The sequence below is a fragment of the Panthera uncia genome, chromosome X, assembly GCF_023721935.1.
Source record: "Panthera uncia isolate 11264 chromosome X, Puncia_PCG_1.0, whole genome shotgun sequence".
In the NCBI taxonomy this organism is placed as follows: Eukaryota; Metazoa; Chordata; class Mammalia; order Carnivora; family Felidae; genus Panthera; species Panthera uncia.
Genome location: NC_064817.1, coordinates 81,709,812 through 81,730,041, shown reverse-complemented (window position 1 = coordinate 81,730,041; position 20,230 = coordinate 81,709,812). Strand labels below are relative to the sequence as shown.

The 20,230-nt window shown below is 39.1% G+C and overlaps 2 protein-coding genes across 2 annotated transcripts in view; one reads left to right on the top strand and one right to left on the bottom strand.

Annotated features, from left to right (window-relative positions):
• Positions 1-20,230, bottom strand: part of IL1RAPL2 (interleukin 1 receptor accessory protein like 2) — a 551,542-nt gene that overhangs the window by 428,738 nt on the left and 102,574 nt on the right. The window lies entirely within an intron of this gene.
• On the top strand, positions 1,978-2,439 carry LOC125931880 (eukaryotic translation initiation factor 1-like). Its single transcript, XM_049644147.1, has one exon. It carries the CDS (start codon positions 2,008-2,010, stop codon positions 2,347-2,349), a length of 342 nt encoding a protein of 113 aa, XP_049500104.1. The 5' UTR covers positions 1,978-2,007; the 3' UTR covers positions 2,350-2,439.

The window sequence follows — 20,230 nt, the reverse complement described above, 5'->3', positions numbered from 1 at the left end:
TATATATGCACATGCACACACACACACACACATACACACACATACATACACACAATGGGATATTATTCAGCAATAAAAAAGAATGAAATCTGGCCATTTGCAACAACATGGATGGAGCTAGAGAGTATAATGCAAAGTGAAATAAGTCAGTCATAGAAAGACAAATCTCATATAATTTCACTCACATGTGGAATTTAAAAAAAAACAAAACACATGAGCAAAGGAAAAAAAGAGAGAGAGGGAGATAAACCAAGAAACAGACTCTAAACTATAAAGAACAAACTGATGATTACCAGAGGGGAGGTGGGTGGGAGGATGGGTTAAATAGATGACAGGGATTAAGGAGTACACTTGTGATGAGCATGGAGTGTTGGATGGAATTGATGAATCACTATATTATACACCTGATTCTAATATAACACTGTATGATTATTTATTTATTTAAAAATAAATACATAAATTATGTTTTCAAATAATTCATAAAAATAAAAATTAGGGCTTTTGATTTTTTTTTAAAGAAATGACCTTTCATTTTGATGTTTTTGTTTAAAATGTTTTCCCCTTATCAACTTCCCCCACCGTCTCCCCACCTTTAGTTTCTTCCCAAATGCTCCATATGCAATTAATTATGAGATCCTCAGAATATATGTGATGAGAGATCCAACAGCTAAAATATGAGACCATCTGTTAATTTGGAGGCTTTATTAATAAATGATTCTCTATATGTTTTGAGGAACCTCTAGATTTTCCAATAAGGAATCTACATGGCAGATGACAGAGTAGAACATCCTTCAAAAACAGTGCTTCTGTGTCAAACAACTGGAATATATCCTGGCAGTGGTTAGCTAAACATTATGACAACCTCCCAGTGGAGGCATCATGTCAAAAAGTTTGTTATGCTGCTGTTCTAAATGAACACATAGATAGACTCAGATAATCAGTTGTAAGTGGGAAGTAGAGGCAGTGAAAGATGCTGAAGAAGAGGGGGAGAAAATGGAAAAGGTCATCCTTCATAAGCCTCCTTTCAAATGCAGTATTGCTGAGCCCAGTTGCAGTAGGGCAATTGCAATACGGCTCCCCTTGGCTTCACTAGAGCACCAGCCTGTCTGTAACTCTATGATGATAGAACTGCAAGCACCTTCAAAAAATGACAGAGCACCACAGGCTTTGGGGAGAAGGGCATGGTGTAAGAGTGAAGGGATAAAGCAGTTTAATTGGTATCTAAGCATAGACAAAAGTCTGAGCTCCGTACAACACTGAATCTTTAGATTCAGCTAGAGTAAATCCATCTAAAAGAGTTTAGGAACAGCCTCTATTCTCTCTTTGTTGCCCTATTCTAGGCTCTGACTGATAAAGATGACTGATAAAGGATATGACTGATAAAGATGTAAGGCATGGTCTTTCTCTCCAAGCTGTTTTTAGAATGACCTCTTCAACAGCAAGGAGTATCTGAATACCTCTGGCTACAATCCTAGCACTAATAAGAACGAAGGAAAGTGCTCCATTGTATTTTATCCTCTGTTAGTAGAGAGTAAAGGCAATGAGAACACCAGAACTGGGCTTCTAGGACTACAGCATGCATCACTCAGTTCAATGTGATGACTTTTAATGGAGAATAAAGAAGAATGTGATAAGAAAGCATGATTAATTTCCCAATATCTTTTCCTGAAATAGCTTGGTTTCTCTTAAAGTACCCATGTTTTGTGGGGGAAGATGGTGAAGTAGGAAGGATCCTAAGCTCACTTTGTCCCATGGACATACCAAGATAACAGCCATATCAGTGCAACCCATCCAGAAAACAATCCAAACACAGGAAAAAGAGACTTTTCACAGTTAGTAATGGAAAGAAGGACACATTGGCCCCAGTCACTAAGCGGCTGCCGAGGACTCAGAAGCCTCCCCCCTTGAGCCCCCTCACTTCCCTATGCTGCCCTGTCCTCCCTGCCCGCCTTCTCCCACTGCCGCCTTCTGCAAGCCTTTTCCACAGAGGAAAAGGAATTGTATTTTATGTCCACTATCCAGAACCTCCACTCTTTCGACCCCTTTGCTGATGCAAGTAAGGGTGATGATCTGCTTCCTGCTGGCACTGAGGATGATATCCATATAAGAATTCAACAGAGAAATGGAAGGAAGACCCTTACTACTGTCCAAGGGATCGCTGATGATTACAATAAAAAAAAACTAGTGAAGGCATTTAAGAAGAAATTTGCCTGCAATGGTACTGTAATTGAGCATCCAGAATATGGAGAAGTGATTCAGCTACAGGGTGACCAGTGCAAGAACATATGCCAGTTCCTTGTAGAGATTGGATTGGCTAAGGACAACCAGCTGAATGTTCATGGGTTTTAAGTGCTTTTGGCTCACTGAAGCTTAAGTGAGGATTTCCTTGAAATGAGGAGAATTTCCCTTCTATCCCTTGTCACAAGTTAAAAAATCTGTGACAGCTTGTATAATGTAACCATTTGGGGTCTGCTTTTAACTTGGACTAGTGTAACTCCTTCATGCAATAAACTGAAAAGAGCCAGAAAGAAAGAAAGAAAGAAAGAAAGAAAGAAAGAAAGAAAAGAAAAGAAAGACACATTGAAGATAGCAGGAAGGGTGGAAATGTGATTGGAAAGCAAACTCCCTGCAATCCTAACCATAAATGGGAGGGACACTGCAAGCATCCAGAAGGGAGAGAAGCAGACCCCACACCAGGCACCCCAGGCAGGCAGGACCTGTACTGGGAAAACAAATACCCATGACATTTGGCTTTGAAAATCAGAGGGGCTTAACTGCATGAGTTTTTTAAACCAGTGGGGCTTAATACCTGAGTATTTTAAAAATCAGCAGAGTCAGCTCTGGATGAGCTGTAGGGTAATAGGAAACTGAGTCCCTACCCTTGAAGAGATAGCATAGCAGTCTTCCCTAGATAAAGCATAGAAGCAGCAGTTTGAAAAGTGCCTGGGGTATACATGAAGGAGATTTATTTACTAATCTCAGAATGCATGCTAGAGGGGCAGGGACCTTTTGGAGAACAAAAGAGCTGGTAGATGTCATTCTCTCCCCAACTCCCCAGCCTAGATAGCCACCCTGTAGGAAGGAGCATGAATACTCTTCACTTAATTAGCTACCAGCATGTTCCCTACCCCCATATTCTCCTATTATATGCCCCATCCAACCCACACCACTCAGCAGAAATCCCTCCAAAGAAGCCCCTGCCTCATTTTGTTCTTGAAGCAGTCCTGGAAGGGACTGCACCACTCCAAAGTGATCCCTGCCCTGGGGAGAGAAGATAACCACACTCACCAGTTTGAATGAAGCCCCAGCAGTTGAACTTTATAAATGGCAGTGCAGAGAGAGTACCTTGCCAATCAGTGCATCTACAGCCCCAGGAGAAAATGTGGGGGCAAGAATTTGGTCTGCCAACCCCCCTATTAGCAAAAGCCTCTCAGCAACAAGGCAGAGAGAGCACCTTGCAGGTCAGCGCTACTGCAGCCCCAACAGATAGTCAGGTATCTGGTTTGTCTGTAGGTCACACCCGCCAACTAAAGCCTCAGGGAACAATACAGGGAGAATACCCTATAGATCAGTACAGCCATAGCCCCAGCAAATGGGCTAAGAGCAGGCAGTTGGTCTGACTCCTGACACCACCCAACTACAAGACCATGGAGGCCTCAGCCTAAGCCCTTAACAGCACAAGAACCAAACTCTGCTCACAACAGGCAAAGTGGGCCCTGCAGCCAACTGGACTGAATGCAAATGAGGCCCAGCCATAACAGTAGGTTACACCCAACACACATAGGAGAAACCCCTCAAGTGGCTGATTCAAATGAACTGGGGATATTGCACTATAGGGCACCAAAGGATCTTCTTCGTAAGGCCAATACCTTCAAGATCAGAAGACATAACCACATTCCCAATACATACAAACAGACCAAATGTCCTTTCCTAAGTGAAAGAACAGGGAAAAAAAACCAGGAAGAGATAAATGAAATGAACATAAGCAATATGCATGATAAAGAATTCAAAATAATGGTCATAAAGATGCTCACTGGACTTGAGAAAAGAATGGGGGATCTCAGTGAGACCTTCCACATAGAGAGAGAAAATATAAAAATGAATGAATCAGAGATTGGGAACTCAAAAACGGAAAAATTTAAACAGACATAAGAATGCGACAATAGTAGATAAGAAGAGGTAGAAGAATCGATCAGCGAGCTAAAAGACAGAGTACTGTAAAACTATCAAGCTGAACAGCAAAAAGAAAAAAAACAATAATAAAGGAGAATAGGCTAAGGGAACTCAAACATTGTCAAATATAATAAAATTTGCATTATAGGGTTCCCAAAAGGAGGAGAAATAGAATAGAGGATGAAAAGTTATTTGAAGAAATAATAGCTGAAAATTTCCCTAATTTGTGGAAGTAAACAGACATCCAGTTCCAGGAGGCATAGGAAGCTCCCGACAGAGTCAACTCAAAGAGGTCCACACTAAGACATATAATAATTAAAATGGCAAAAAGTAGTGATAAAGAGAGATTTTAAAAGCAGTAAGAGAAAAGAAAACATTTATATACAACAGAAACCTCACAAGTCTAAAAGCTGATATTTCAGGAGAAACTTTGCAAGCCACAAGGGAATGGTATGATATATTCAAACTGCTAAAAGGAAAAAAAAAATATCCTGCAACCAAGAATACACTACCTAGCAAGGCTATCATTCAGAATATAAGAGAGAAAAAGAATTTCCCAATCAAAAGGTAAAGGAGTTAATAATCACTAAGCCAGTCTTACAAGAAGTGTTAAAGGGAATTCTTTGAGTTGAAAGAACAGGCCATAGTCAGGAATAAGAAAATTATGAAAAGAAAAAAAAAAACCATGAGCAAATACAAACATAATAAAAGTAGTAGATTAATTACTTATAAAACCATCACAGAGGCTAAAGCACAAAAGCAGTAAAATCAATTATATCTAGAAAAAATCAGTCAAGGGATTCACAGAAAGGGATGTAAAGTATGACAACATATACATTAAATGTCAGGGGCTGTAAAAATGTAGTGTTCTTAGGGGTGCCTGGTTGGCTCAGTTGGTTTAGTGTCCGACTTCGGCTCGGGTAATGATTTTGTGTTCTGTGGGTTCGAGCCCCATGTCAGGCTCTGTGCTGACAGCTTAGAGCCTGGAGCCTGCTTCAGATTCTGTGTCTCCCTCTCTCTCTGCCCCTCCCCCGCTCATGCTCTGTCTCTCTCTCTGTGTCAAAAAATAAGTAAACATTAAAAAAATTTAGTGTTCTTAGAATGGATTCAAACTAAAGTGACAATCAATATAGATTACTATATGCATAAAAAGTTATATATGAACCTAATGGTAACCACAGATCAAAAACCTGTATACATAAGACAAAAAGCAAAGAGAAAGGAACTCAACTATATCACTAAAGAAAGCCATGAAACCATTAGGGAAGAGAGCAAAGGAAGAAAGGAACAGAGAATAATTACTAAAACAACCATAAAACAAGATAAAAAATGGCAACAAGTACATATCTATCAGCAATTACTTTGAATGTAATGGACTAAATGCTTCAATCAAAAGACACAGGGTTACTAAATGGATGAAAAAAAACAAGACCCATCTATATGTTGCCTACAAGAGACTCACTTCAGACCTAAGGACACATGTAGATTAAAGGTGAAGGGATGGAAAAACACGTACCATGCAAACATAAGCAAAAGAAGGTTGGGGTAGTAATACATATGTCAGACAAAATAGACTTTAAAACGAAGACTGCAACAAGAGACAAAGAAGGATACTACATAATCATAAAGGGAACAATTGAACAACAAGATATAACAATTGTTTGTATTTATGCACCCAACAGGAAAACACCAAAATATATAAAAACCGTTAATGACAAACATAAAGTAACCAATTGAAAATAATATAATAATAGTTGGGGGACTCTAACACCTCATTTACAACAATAGATAGATCTTCCAGACAGAAAACCAACAAGAAAACAGTGGCTTTGAATGACACATTGGACCAGACAGATCTATCAGACATATTCAGAACATTCCATACAGTAACAGTGGACTACATATTCTTCTCAAGTGTGCATGAAACATTCCCCAAAATAGACCATGTTAGGCCAGAAAACAAGTCTCAATACATCTAAAAATTTTGAAATCATATCATGCATCTTTTATGACCATAGCAATGTGAAACTAGAAATCAATCACATGAGAAAATCTGGAAGGAACACAGATACATGGAGCCTAAGTTACATGCTACTAAAAAAGGAATGGGTCAATCCTGAAATTAAACAGGAAATCAAAAAAATACATGGATTACATACAACACGGGAATCTAACCTCAAAACCAAGAGCACACTGTATACACTGTATGTTAGCCAACTTGACAGTAAATTATATTAAAAAAAATAAAAAAACAAAAAAGTACATGGAAACAAATGAAAATAAAATGGTACAAAAATCTTTGGGGTACAGCAAAAGCTGTTCAAACAGGGAAGGTAATATACAGTGTGAGGCCTACCTCACACCCAAGGGTCCATCAAGAGATGAATGGATAAAGGGGATGTCGTACATACACACGTGCGTGCACACACACACACACACACACACACAGGAATATTACTCAGCCAACAAAAAGAATGAAATCTTGCCATTTGCAACAACATGGATGGCTCTAGAAAGTATAATGCTAAGTGCAGTAAGTCAGTCAGAGAAAGACAAATACCATATGATTTTTCTCATTGTGGAATTTAGGAAACAAAACAAACAAGGAAAAAAGTTACAAATAACAAAACAGACACAAATATACAGAAAAAACTGGTGGTTACTAGAGGGAAGGAGAGTGGGGGAATGGGTGAAATAGGTGAAGGGGATTAAGAGTACACTTATTGTGATGAGTACTGAGTAATTTATAGAATTGATGAATCACTACATTGTATACCTGAAACTAATATAACTCTGTACATTAATTATACTGGAACTAAAAAAAGCAAATAAATAAATTAAAAAAATACAACCCTACCTCAAGAAGCAAGAATTATCTTAAATAAACAACCTAACCTTATACCTAAAGGAGCTAAAAAAAGAGGAATAAACAAATCTTTATTCCAGGAGAGGAAAGAAAATAAATAATATTGTGCATAAATAAATGAAAGTAGGACTAAAACAACAATAGAACAGATCAATGAAACCAGGAGCTGGTTCTTTGAAAAGATCAACAAAATTGGTAATCTATTAGCCAGACTAAAACAAAGAAACAGACAAACAAAAAAGGAAGCAGATTCAAATAAGCAAAATCAGAAATGAAGGGAGATTAACAACAGACACCATAGAAATAAAAAGGGTTAGGGGCGCCTGGGTGGCTCAGTCGGCTGAGCTTCGGACTTTGGCTCAGGTCATTGTCTCATGGTTTGTGAGTTCAAGCCCCACATTGGGCTCTGTGCTGACAGCATAGAGCCTGGAGCCTTCTTCGAATTCTATGTCTCCCTCTCTCTCTCTGCTCCTCCCCCACTCATGCTCTGTCTCTCTCTCTCCTTCAAAAAATAAATTTAGGATGGTGGTGTAGGACGACACTGGGCTCACCACCCGTTCTGCTGATCACTTAGATTCCACCTACACCTGCTTAAATAAATGTTGATAACCTTATGCCTCATCTTCCAGACTTATTTTTTCTTCTCTCTTATACTTCCATCAAAACATATTTGCCTAGAGTTCCACTCTCACAGATTCCTAGCAAATGAAAGATGCTAATCTGATCCATTCACTAATCCAATAAGTATTTATAGAAAGACCTATCACATACAAGATAAAGTCAACATTCTCTGTGGACAGAGCCAACATCACAGGTCTGTAATGTGTGCAGTTGCACAGGGATCTGCATGGTTTAATGCAGTGCTTTTGCTGCCTTGAAATATCTAATTTTTTTTTTTTACCAAGGGAACCTGCATTTTCATTTTATACTAGGCCCTAAAAATTATGTAGCTGGTCCTGCTGTGGCAATATAATATAAAGGGACACAAAACTGGACTAATAGTGAGCTATCTGCATGCTAGTCTGTTTCTAAAAGACTGTGTGATGTTGAGCAACTTAATTCCCCCTCTCTGATCCTCAGTTGCCTCTTCTATTAAATGAGGAGAAAAGGTTTGAGAGGGAAGATGGCAGTGTAGGAAGATGCTGGGTTCACCGCACATCCTGCTGATCACTTAGATTCCACCTACACCTGCCTAACTAACCCAGAAGACCACCAGAAGACCAGCAGAACAGAGTCTCCGGAGCCAAGCGCAGACGAGAGGCCCACGGAGGAGGGTAGGGAGGGCGGAGAGGCGGTGCGCTGCATGGACTGGCGGGAGGGAGCCGGGGCGGAGGGGCAGCCTGCCGGCCAAGCAGAGCCCCCCGAGTCTGGCTTGCAAAAGCGGAGGGGCCGGAAGGAGTGTGTTCCCACAGCAAGCGCGACTTAGCATCTGGGAGGTCATAAGTTAACAGCTCTGCTCAGAGCGGGAAGGCTGGAGGACAAAGGGAGGGAAAGTTGCTGAGCCCCAGAACGACAGAGCTCAGTTTGGCGGGGAACAAAGGCGCTCGCCAGCGCCATCTCCCTCGCCCATCCCCCAGCCAAAATCCCAAAGGGAACCAGTTCCTGCAAGGGAACTTGCTTGCTCCACGCAAACACCCAACGCTGTGCTTCTGCGGAGCCACCCCTCCGGCAGCTGGTCTCACTCCCTCCCGCTGCCACAGGGCCCCTCCTGAAGTGGATCACCTAAGGAGAAGTGAGCTAAGCCTGCCCATCCTGCCCCCGGGCACATTTCCTACCCACCCCAGCTAATACCCCAGATCCCCAGCACCACAAGCCTGGCAGTGTGCAAGTAGCCTAGATGGGCCACGTCACCCCACAGTGAATCCCACTCCTAGGAGAGGGGAAGAGAAGGCACACACCAGTATGATTGTGGTCCCAGCTGTGGGCTGGGGGCAAACATTAGGTCTGACTGCAGCTCCGCCCACCAACTCCAGTTATACATCACAGCAAAGGGGAAGTGCCCTGCAGTCCCGCACCACTCCAGGGACTATCCAAAATGACGAAACGGAAGAATTCCCCTCAGAAGAATCTCCAGGAAATAACAACAGCCAATGAACTGATCAAAAAGGATTTAAATAATATAACAGAAAGTGAATTTAGAATAATAGTCATAAAATTAATCGCTGGGCTTGAAAACAGTATAGAGGACAGCAGAGAATCTCTTGCCACAGAGATCAAGGGACTAAGGAACAGTCACGAGGAGCTGAAAAATGCGTTAAACGAAATGCAAATCAAAATGGAAATGACGACGGCTCAGATTGAAGAGGCAGAGGAGAGAATAGGTGAACTAGAAGATAAAGTTATGGAAAAAGAGGAAGCTGAGAAAAAGAGAGATAAAAAATTCCAGGAGTATGAGGGGAAAATTAGAGAACTAAGTGATACACTAAAAAGAAATAATATACGCATAATTGGTATCCCAGAGGAGGAAGAGAGAGGGAAAGGTGCTGAAGGGGTACTTGAAGAAATTATAGCTGAGAACTTCCCTGAACTGGGGAAGGAAAAAGGCATTGAAATCCAAGAGGCACAGAGAACTCCCTTCAGATGGAACTTGAATCGATCTTCTGCACGACATATCATAGTGACACTGGCAAAATACAAGGACAAAGAGAAAATTCTGAAAGCAGCAAGGGATAAACATGCCCTATCATATACAGGGAGACCTATAAGACTTGTGACTGATCTCTCTTTTGAAACTTGGCAGGCCAGAAAGGCATGGCAGGAGATCTTCAATGTGCTAAACAGAAAAAATATGCAGCCGAGAATCCTTTATCCAGCAAGTCTGTCATTTAAAATAGAAGGAGAGATAAAGGTCTTCCCAAACAAACAAAAACTGAAGGAATGTGTCACCACTAAGCCAGCCCTACAAGAGATCCTAAGGGGGATCCTGTGAGACAAAGTACCAGAGACATCACTACAAGCATATCATACAGACATCACAATGACTCTAAACCCGTATCTTTCTATAATAACACTGAATGTAAATGGATTAAATGTGCCAACCAAAAGACATAGGGTATCAGAATGGATAAAAAAACAAGACCCATCTATTTGCTGTCTACAAGAGACTCATTTTAGACCTGAGGACACCTTTAGATTGAGAGTGAGGGGATGGAGAACTATTTATCGTGCTACTGGAAGCCAAAAGAAAGCTGGAGTAGCCATACTTATATCAGACAAACTAGACTTTAAATTAAAGGCTGTAACAAGAGATGAAGAAGGGCATTATATAATAATCACAGGGTCTATCCATCAGGAAGAGCTAACTATTATAAATGTCTATGCGCCAAATACCGGAGCCCCCAAATATATAAAACAATTACTCATAAACATAAGCAACCTTATTGATAAGAATGTGGTAATTGCAGGGGACTTTAACACTCCACTTACAGAAATGGATAGATCATCTAGACACACGGTCAATAAAGAAACAAGGGCCCTGAATGATACATTGGATCAGATGGACTTGACAGATATATTTAGAACTCTGCATCCCAAAGCAACAGAATATACTTTCTTCTCGAGTGCACATGGAACATTCTCCAAGATAGATCATATACTGGGTCACAAAAAAGCCCTTCATAAGTATACAAGAATTGAAATTATACCATGCATACTTTCAGACCACAATGCTATGAAGCTTGAAATCAACCACAGAAAAAAGTCTGGAAAACCTCCAAAAGCATGGAGGTTAAAGAACACCCTACTAAAGAATGAGTGGGTCAACCAGGCAATTAGAGAAGAAATTAAAAAATATATGGAAACAAACGAAAATGAAAATACAACAATCCAAACACTTTGGGATGCAGCGAAGGCAGTCCTGAGAGGAAAATACATTGCAATCCAGGCCTATCTCAAGAAACAAGAAAAATCCCGAATACAAAATCTAACAGCACACCTAAAGGAAATAGAAGCAGAACAGCAAAGGCAGCCTAAACCCAGCAGAAGAAGGGAAATAATAAAGATCAGAGCAGAAATAAACAATATAGAATCTAAAAAAACTGTAGAGCAGCTCAACGAAACCAAGAGTTGTTTTTTTGAAAAAATAAACAAAATAAACAAAATTCAAAATTATTTTGAAAAAATAAAAAAAATAAACAAAAACCTCTAGCCAGGCTTCTCAAAAAGAAAAGGGAGATGACCCAAATAGATAAAATCATGAATGAAAATGGAATTATTACAACTAACCCCTCAGAGAAACAAACAATTATCAGGGAATACTATGAAAAATTATATGCCAACAAATTGGACAACCTGGAAGAAATGGATAAATTCCTAAACACCCACACGCTTCCAAAACTCAATCAGGAGGAAATAGAAAGCTTGAACAGACCCATAACCAGTGAAGCAATTGAATCAGTCATCAAAAATCTCCCAACAAATAAGAGTCCAGGACCAGACGGCTTCCCAGGGGAGTTGTACCAGACGTTTAAAGCAGAGATAACACCTATCCTTCTCAAGCTATTCCAAGAAATAGAAAGGGAAGGAAAACTTCCAGACTCATTCTATGAAGCCAGTATTACTTTGATTCCTAAACCAGACAGAGACCCAGTAAAAAAAGAGAACTACAGACCAATATCCCTGATGAATATGGATGCAAAAATTCTCAATAAGATACTAGCAAATCGAATTCAACAGCACATAAAAAGAATTATTCACCATGATCAAGTGGGATTCATTCCTGGGATGCAGGGCTGGTTCAACATTCGCAAATCAATCAACGTGATACATCACATTAATAAAAGAAAAGAGAAGAACCATATGATCCTGTCAATCGATGCAGAAAAGGCCTTTGACAAAATCCAGCACCCTTTCCTAATAAAAACCCTTGAGAAAGTCGGGATAGAAGGAACATACTCAAAGATCATAAAAGCCATTTATGAAAAGCCCACAGCTAACATCATCCTCAATGGGGAAAAAGTGAGAGCTTTTTCCCTGAGATCAGGAACACGACAGGGATGCGCACTCTCACCTCTGTTGTTTAACATAGTGTTGGAAGTTCTAACATCAGCAATCAGACAACAAAAGGAAATCAAAGGCATCAAAATTGGCAAAGATGAAGTCAAGCTTTCGCTTTTTGCAGATGACATGATATTATACATGGAAAATCCGATAGACTCCACCAAAAGTCTGCTAGAACTGATACATGAATTCAGCAAAGTTGCAGGATACAAAATCAATGTGCAGAAATCAGTTGCATTCTTATACACTAACAATGAAGCAACAGAAAGACAAATGAAGAAACTGATCCCATTCACAACTGCACCAAGAAGCATAAAATACCTAGGAATAAATCTAACCAAAGATGTAAAAGATCTGTATGCTGAAAACTATAGAAAGCTTATGAAGGAAATTGAAGAAGATATAAAGAAATGGAAAGACATTCCCTGCTCATGGATTGGAAGAATAAATATTGTCAAAATGTCAATACTACCCAAAGCTATCTAGACATTCAATGCAATCCCAATCAAAATCGCACCATCATTCTTCTTGAAACTAGAACAAGCAATCCTAAAATTCATATGGAACCACAAAAGGCCCCGAATAGCCAAAGTAATTTTGAAGAAGAAGACCAAAGCAGGAGGCATCACAATCCCAGACTTTAGCCTCTACTACAAAGCTGCCATCATCAAGACAGCATGGTATTGGCACAAAAACAGACACAGAGACCAATGGAATAGAATAGAAACCCCAGAACTAGACCCACAAACGTATGGCCAACTCATCTTTGACAAAGCAGGAAAGAACATCCAATGGAAAAAAGACAGTCTCTTTAACAAATGGTGCTGGGAGGACTGGACAGCAACATGCAGAAGGTTGAAACTAGACCACTTTCTCACACCATTCACAAAAATAAACTCAAAATGGATAAAGGACCTGAATGTGAGACAGGAAACCATCAAAACCTTAGAGGAGAAAGCAGGAAAAGACCTCTCTGACCTCAGCCATAGCAATCTCTTACTCGGCACATCCCCAAAGGCAAGGGAATTAAAAGCAAAAGTGAATTACTGGGACCTTATGAAGATAAAAAGCTTCTGCACAGCAAAGGAAACAACCAACAAAACTAAAAGGCAACCAATGGAATGGGAAAAGATATTTGCAAATGACATATCGGACAAAGGGCTAGTATCCAAAATCTATAAAGAGCTCACCAAACTCCACACCCGAAAAACAAATAACCCAGTGAAGAAATGGGCAGAAAACATGAATAGACACTTCTCTAGAGAAGACATCCGGATGGCCAACAGGCACATGAAAAGATGCTCAACGTCGCTCCTTATCAGGGAAATACAAATCAAAACCACACTCAGATATCACCTCACGCCAGTCAGAGTGGCCAAAATGAACAAATCAGGAGACTATAGATGCTGGAGAGGATGTGGAGAAACGGGAACCCTCTTGCACTGTTGGTGGGAATGCAAATTGGTGCAGCCACTCTGGAAAGCAGTGTGGAGGTTCCTCAAAAAATTAAAAATAGATCTACCCTATGACCCAGCAGTAGCACTGTTAGGAATTTACCCAAGGGATACAGGAGTAATGATGCATAGGGGCATTTGTACCCCAATGTTTACAGCAGCACTCTCAACAATAGCCAAATTATGGAATGAGCCTAAATGTCCATCAACTGATGAATGGATAAAGAAATTGTGGTTTATATACACAATGGAGTACTACATGGCAATGAGAAAGAACGAAATATGTCCCTTTGTAGCAACGTGGATGGAACTGGAGAGTGTGATGCTAAGTGAAATAAGCCATACAGAGAAAGACAGATAGCATATGGTTTCACTCTTATGTGGATCCTGAGAAACTTAACAGAAACCCATGGATGAGGGGAAGAAAAAAAAAAGAGGTTAGAGTGGGAGAGAGCCAAAGCATAAGAGACTGTTAAAAACTGAGAACAAACTGAGGGTTGATGGGGGGTGGGAGGGAGGGGAGGGTGGGTGATGGGTATTGAGGGGGGCACCTTTTTGGATGAGCACTGGGTGTTGTATGGAAACCAATTTGACAATAAACTTCATATATTGAAAAAAAAATGAGTAGAAAAGACTGTGTCAGCATTTCCCAAAGTTGCCTGATAATGAGAAACATCAAGAGTGGTTGGTATGACTACAAAGCACAAATTGAGTGCAAACCTCTAATCTTTTTAGCCAACTTGCTCCCATCCCAATGTCTCCAATATTCCTGTACCTCAGCACTGATATCCTGCCTCTATCTTGTAGTCATAGGAGAGTTCACATCTCCTGGGGGTGGGAGACATGAAATTAGGGGGTGAGGGTGAGGAGGTGTCATGGATGAGGCTGCACCTGAGCTGGACCTTGAGGGATGGATCAGGATTTCCCAGGCAGAGATGGAGGGAAAGATTTTCTGGAGAGATGAATTTTCTGTGCAAAGCCAGAGATGGTGCACAGGTGTGGAGCATGATCTCAGAAGTCAGGAGGACAGCATTCAAATCAACTGCTCCTTCCCATGGTCCCCACTAACTGCTTCTTCCCATGGCCCCCAGCTGTCTTCTTGGTTAGTGTGAATTTCATAGACACTCACACATATACAATATGTATATTTATTTTTATTTATATCTATATCTGTATACACACTCACATATATGGACATGTCTATACATATCTATCTATATCTCCCTACATTGTAAATCAACCCCTTTTCATTTCTAGATAAGCCATTTTAGTATTTCATCAATGGAAATGGGAGCTTTGCCTTTTTTCCTTGCATTCTTTTCTATGACAGCCTATTAAAATTGTCAGCTAAGAGTTCTCTGAGTCTCTCAAAATCAGACTCCTATGTGTTTGTGTATGTATGAGTATGCATAGTGTTATTTCCAGTAATGTACATCTCATTGGTGATATCTTGGAATTTTACACATTTTAGAACATCTGCATATCTTGTACAAGCAGCAGTAAAATCACCAAATAGTAAACAGTACCAATTATATTTTATTTAACTGACATGTAGGCTACTATAAACTAAAATAGGGAATAAAAAATCAGTAGCACGAAAGTAAGCATGAGATTTCTCTATTTTTAATTTCCTAATAGTTCATAATTGCATGGCACTTCTTAGGATCATCTTGCTTCTTTCATGAACACATTCCCATAACAATGGGTGAAAATAGCCATGTCAATGCCAATAATTCCAAAGTTATGATGTTCCCGCCCTTGAGCTCAATTTCCTAGAACCACTGCCTAATGCTTCATACCAGGCACAATTCGGATGCCTGACTTTGCAGATGCAGGCACCGATATTTAATTCATTGGTAGTTTTGTGCTAGTTTGGATCATTTCATGCAATTCGACAAGCTACCAGCTTTGTGAATGACCTTGCTGTGGCATTAGAGGGAGCTAAGCTTACTGATTCTCACCCTCTTACTGCTGGCAGAATAAGTTGCAGGTCAACCTGGGATCTTTGTCAGGTTCAAATCTAAACATCAACTTATATAGAAAGAACAGCTCATCTCAAAGCTCCTTTATTGGGCTGTGGGAAAGTTGGTGCAGCGGCACAATATCTGAGCTCTGAAGAGGCCTTATTAAGTGTGACAGCAACAGCTGGAGCTGCTAGAACTGGCAGAATATTGAAAGAAACACAGGCTTGTTAGAGAAGGGGGAAAAAAGATATAATTTAAAATATTAAATAATGTATTCCTGTGCTGCTGGTGAGCATAAATATCCTAGCAGCTTAAGTCAAGTTTCATATTGCATTGAAGGCTATGATTGCCTTTGGACATCACAATTCATTGTGTCACATTTCCTCTTACCCTCTTACTGCTATAATATATAGCAGCACTTTGGAAAGCCAGTGTATCTTATGTTCTGCTTGATAGACAACAACAGTGAGAGCACTTGGGACAAGGAGAAGTTTGTTTATTCAATAAATAGCTGTAAAACAGAGAGAAACCCCTGAGGTTAGCATTCAAGGCCTTCCATCTGTTCAGCTTATGCTGCCATACCAGACTTCACTCTGAACAGGTCATGAATCCTCTTTCTGTGCCTTCAACTCTATTCTTGATTCTGCTTGGAATAACCCTCTATCCTACCTCCAAGCAATCTATTTCTTACATTTTACTTTGAGAGCTAACTGATTTCCATCTCTTCCAAAAAGCCTTCGCTGACTTAACAACCCCCCAGAGATGCTTTTTTATTTCTATAGTGCTTACTAGCTGTACCACATAGCCTGGTCCCTGCTTCTGTGTAATCTTGTATAGTTCTCTAATATAAAACTTCCTGGAGGTCAAGGACTTATATTCCTCCCCTATAGTACCTAAAAATGCTCATCACATAGTAATTTATAAAATACTTACTGTTTAAGATGAATCTCAACTGTAACACTTTCTGTGTGACTATAAGCAAGTTATTTAACTTTACTAAGCCTAGTTTTCTCATCTGTGAAATGGAAATAATAGCAGCTACCTCACAGAATTAGCTTTGTCCTATTCTCCATTTCATTTCTGCCACTGAAGTTATATTAATGCTTTTAGTTCTTGGGAAGGGGGAGAAAAGTAGAAATGTCACTGCAGATAAAATTTAGTCTACTTTGCTCAGTAAAGAATGCTGTTGAAGACAAACTCAAATCATTTTGTTGAATGACCACCAAATATGATTTTTTACTTTAAAAAGGGGACTGAAAAAGATTTTTCACCCTTTTTGTCCCCTTTCTTCCAAAATCTTATCTTCAAGGTACCATGAGGATGTAAGATATAATTGATGTTCATTCATATTCTAAATGTGAATTAACACTTTAAAGATGTTAAAAAATAAGAAACATAGCCTTACTTATGATTTATGAAATTGGTCTAAAACTAATAGTAATAATAATAATAATAATAACAACATCAACAACAATAAAATTTCTAACACTTCCTGAGTACTTATTAAATATCATGAACTGTTCAAAATACTTTGTGTAGGTTAAATCATTTTTCCCGCATCAGTACCCTATGAGATAGGTATTATGGTTATGCTCATATTATAGATGAGGAAGCTAGGGCATGGAAAGCTTATGCAACTTTCCTAAAATAACACAGTGAGTAAACAATGGAACCAGGGTTTGATCCCAGGTCTATCTGACTCTACAACCTGTGTTTCTGCTCATTGTATCATACTGAGTCTCCAGTAACATGTAGAAAAGGAAGAAAAAAGAAAGAAAAATAAACTTAAAGCTAACGTTTTCCAAATAAATATGGCTATAAGGTAGATTGGATGTTTGTTGGTTGGTTGGTTTTTAATTTAAATGAATGGTACCAAACATCTGGATGTAATCCTTACCTATTTTTTTCTCCCTGACCTCCCCCATACAATCACTCATGAAGTCCTATTGATTCTATCTCCCAAATATGTCTCAAATCCATTTATTCTCTTCTTCCCAATGGTTGACACCTTAGTTTAGACATCATCATCATCATCATCATCCATCATCATCATCTTTAACCTCTTAACTGGTCTCTTCATTCTGGTCTTTCCTACCTCTAGTCCAGAAGTCAGCTAGAGTGATTTTTCTAAAATGCAAACCTGATAATATAAGACCTTGCATAAAGCCCTTAAGTGGCTTGCCAGTGCCTTAATAATAAATATCTAAATTTCTTAGCCTGTCTCATATCATAAAAGATACTTCATGAGTTGGATTATGTTTACCTCTCCAGGCTAATCTCTTTCTTGTAAGGAGAGCTTTGCCCTACATGCGGATTGCAATTAATTACAATTTTTCAAAAATACCTTGGTCTCTCTGAAATCATAAGACATACAAAGAAAATATTTTGGCCCCTGCTTAAAGGATACAAGAAGCTGCTGAGGGCTCTAAGAGAAAATGATTCAGAAGCTCAGAGCAGAAAGAGTGGAGACCCTATAATAATGGATAAACATAGCACCTTTTTCATATTTTCAAACCACATCAAAAAACCAGTTTGAACTGCTAGTGACTACACTTTATAGAGGAATCCGATGCTAACAATTAAATCCTTAATAAATACTTAAGCCCCAGAGAAAGGATTGTTTTAAATTTTTTTTAATGTTTGTTTATTTTTGAGAGACAGACAGAGCTTGACAAGGGGAGGGGCAGAGAGAGGGAGACAGAGACTCTGGAGCAGGCTCCAGGCTCCAAGCTGTCAGCACAGATCCCGACGTGGGGCTTAAACTCACCAACCATGAGATTTTGACCTGAGCCAAAGTTGATGCTTAATGGACTAAGCCACCCAGGCACCCCAAGAAAGGATTCTTTTTGACAAGTCAAGCAAACAGATATTTGTAAATATTAAAATTATAAGTTGCTGAGTTCTAGTTCAAATAATTTTTTTTAAATGTCTATGTTTACTTTGAAAAATCACTATGATGAAAACATCAGATGATAAACAGTAAATTACAAGCCTGAAGTTACCACACTAATTACCAGTGAAGCGCAGATTAGAGCCTCTGGTGATTTTTAATCCAGCTATCTCCAATTTGGCTTTATAGACAGTGTGTTTTTTACCTCAAAAAAAAAAAAAAACAGAATTACTAGAGATCTTCACCCTTGACATATTGATTAAAATTGAATGCTTAAATCAATGTGACTCCCTCCCCCGCTTCAATATTTCTAGTGCATCTGGTTCCAGGGGACTCAAGAGTCACTGAACAGTAGATTAATTGTGCCATTAGGCAGTGAATGCTAAAATGAATTTAATCTGGCATTAAATGGCTCCTCTGGTTTATACCCATTGTTGCCCCAATTAGCCTCTGCCTCCCAACAACATGCCTACATATTTGAATATGTATGAAGTTGAATTTCCCTCTTATGAGTAAGTTTCTTCCTTACATGTTACTTTGTTTTTGTCTTCATCAAGTTCTCATTTTATAGGAGAGAGCAGTGTTTGTACCATACAGTAACCAATTCTTTTCTTATAGTGGAAAGCCTACACATTTAAATACTCAAATTTTCTGATATTCTTTTTTCCTGCTGGGTTTCATCAATAACCATGTTTGCAATGTCTTTATTATAACCGAATTGTCTACATATCTCTGGTTCATATTTCTGGTTAAATCCAGATAACTAATGAGTACATAGTCCTGCCCATCATTCATTTCATGCCTTTTTTCTTTGATTGATAAGCTGATTTTTCTATGATGGCCCATCACCAGCTATATTTAGTTTTTAATACCTTTGTTATTGTACCAAGCTAATTTTTCAAGCATTAGTTCTAGTTTTTCCCCAGACTCATGAAATAGCATATAGTCAAAAATGGATGTAAACAGAAAGAAAATTAGTGGTTGCTAGTGGCTAGGGAGAGATGGGGGATAGGGAGTGTGCTTAATGGCTATGAGATTTCCTTTTGAGAAGATAAGAGAATGTTTTAGAACTACATAGATGTAATGGTTGCACAAAATTGTGAAAATACTAATGGTCACTGGATTGTGTACTTTAAAATTGTTAATTTTATGTTACGTGAATTTTACCTTATTTTAAAAAAGTGAGTCACAATTATATGCCCACATGGCTTTTATATTCTAGTGAAAAAAAGGCAGACGATAAAATAAGAAAGTAAATTACATCTTATATTAGAATGTGGTAGGTCCCCTGCCCCCTCAAAACCAAAATTAAGCAAGGTTGTACTGAAGAAGGAAGACGTTGTTTTAAATAGGATGGTCAGACAAAACCTCACTGAAAAGATGACATTTAAGTAAAGACTTGAAAACGTAAGTGAGCTGACCATATAGGTATAAGGTAGAAGAGCAGTCCAGGCTGATGAAATATCAAGTGCAAAAGCCCTGAGATTCAAAAGGTATTTGGAAAACTATTCAAACTTACTTTTGCCTGACTTTAAGGCCAACTGCAGGGGCTAAGAAAATATCACTATATTCTGGCAGGGTAGAAGGGTTTAACATTTGAGGTCAAGTCATTTTCTTTCTAATGGTCCCGGCTGGTTTGCTTCCCCAAAGCTACAGAAAATAAGGATAGTACTCTGGACTAAGGACTGACACTTATTACCATTGAGACCTTCTATTTCTACAAGAAAATGGAAGCACATATAATTTTGGTTGACATCCCAATTGTCATTTTGATCACTGGCCATTTTCAAAAAGTCAACAGCTTCTTAACAGAATTGCTAAATAACTAAGGGGACTCAAGGGGACTAAGAGAATTAAGATTCAAGGGGAGGGGGAAAACTGTATT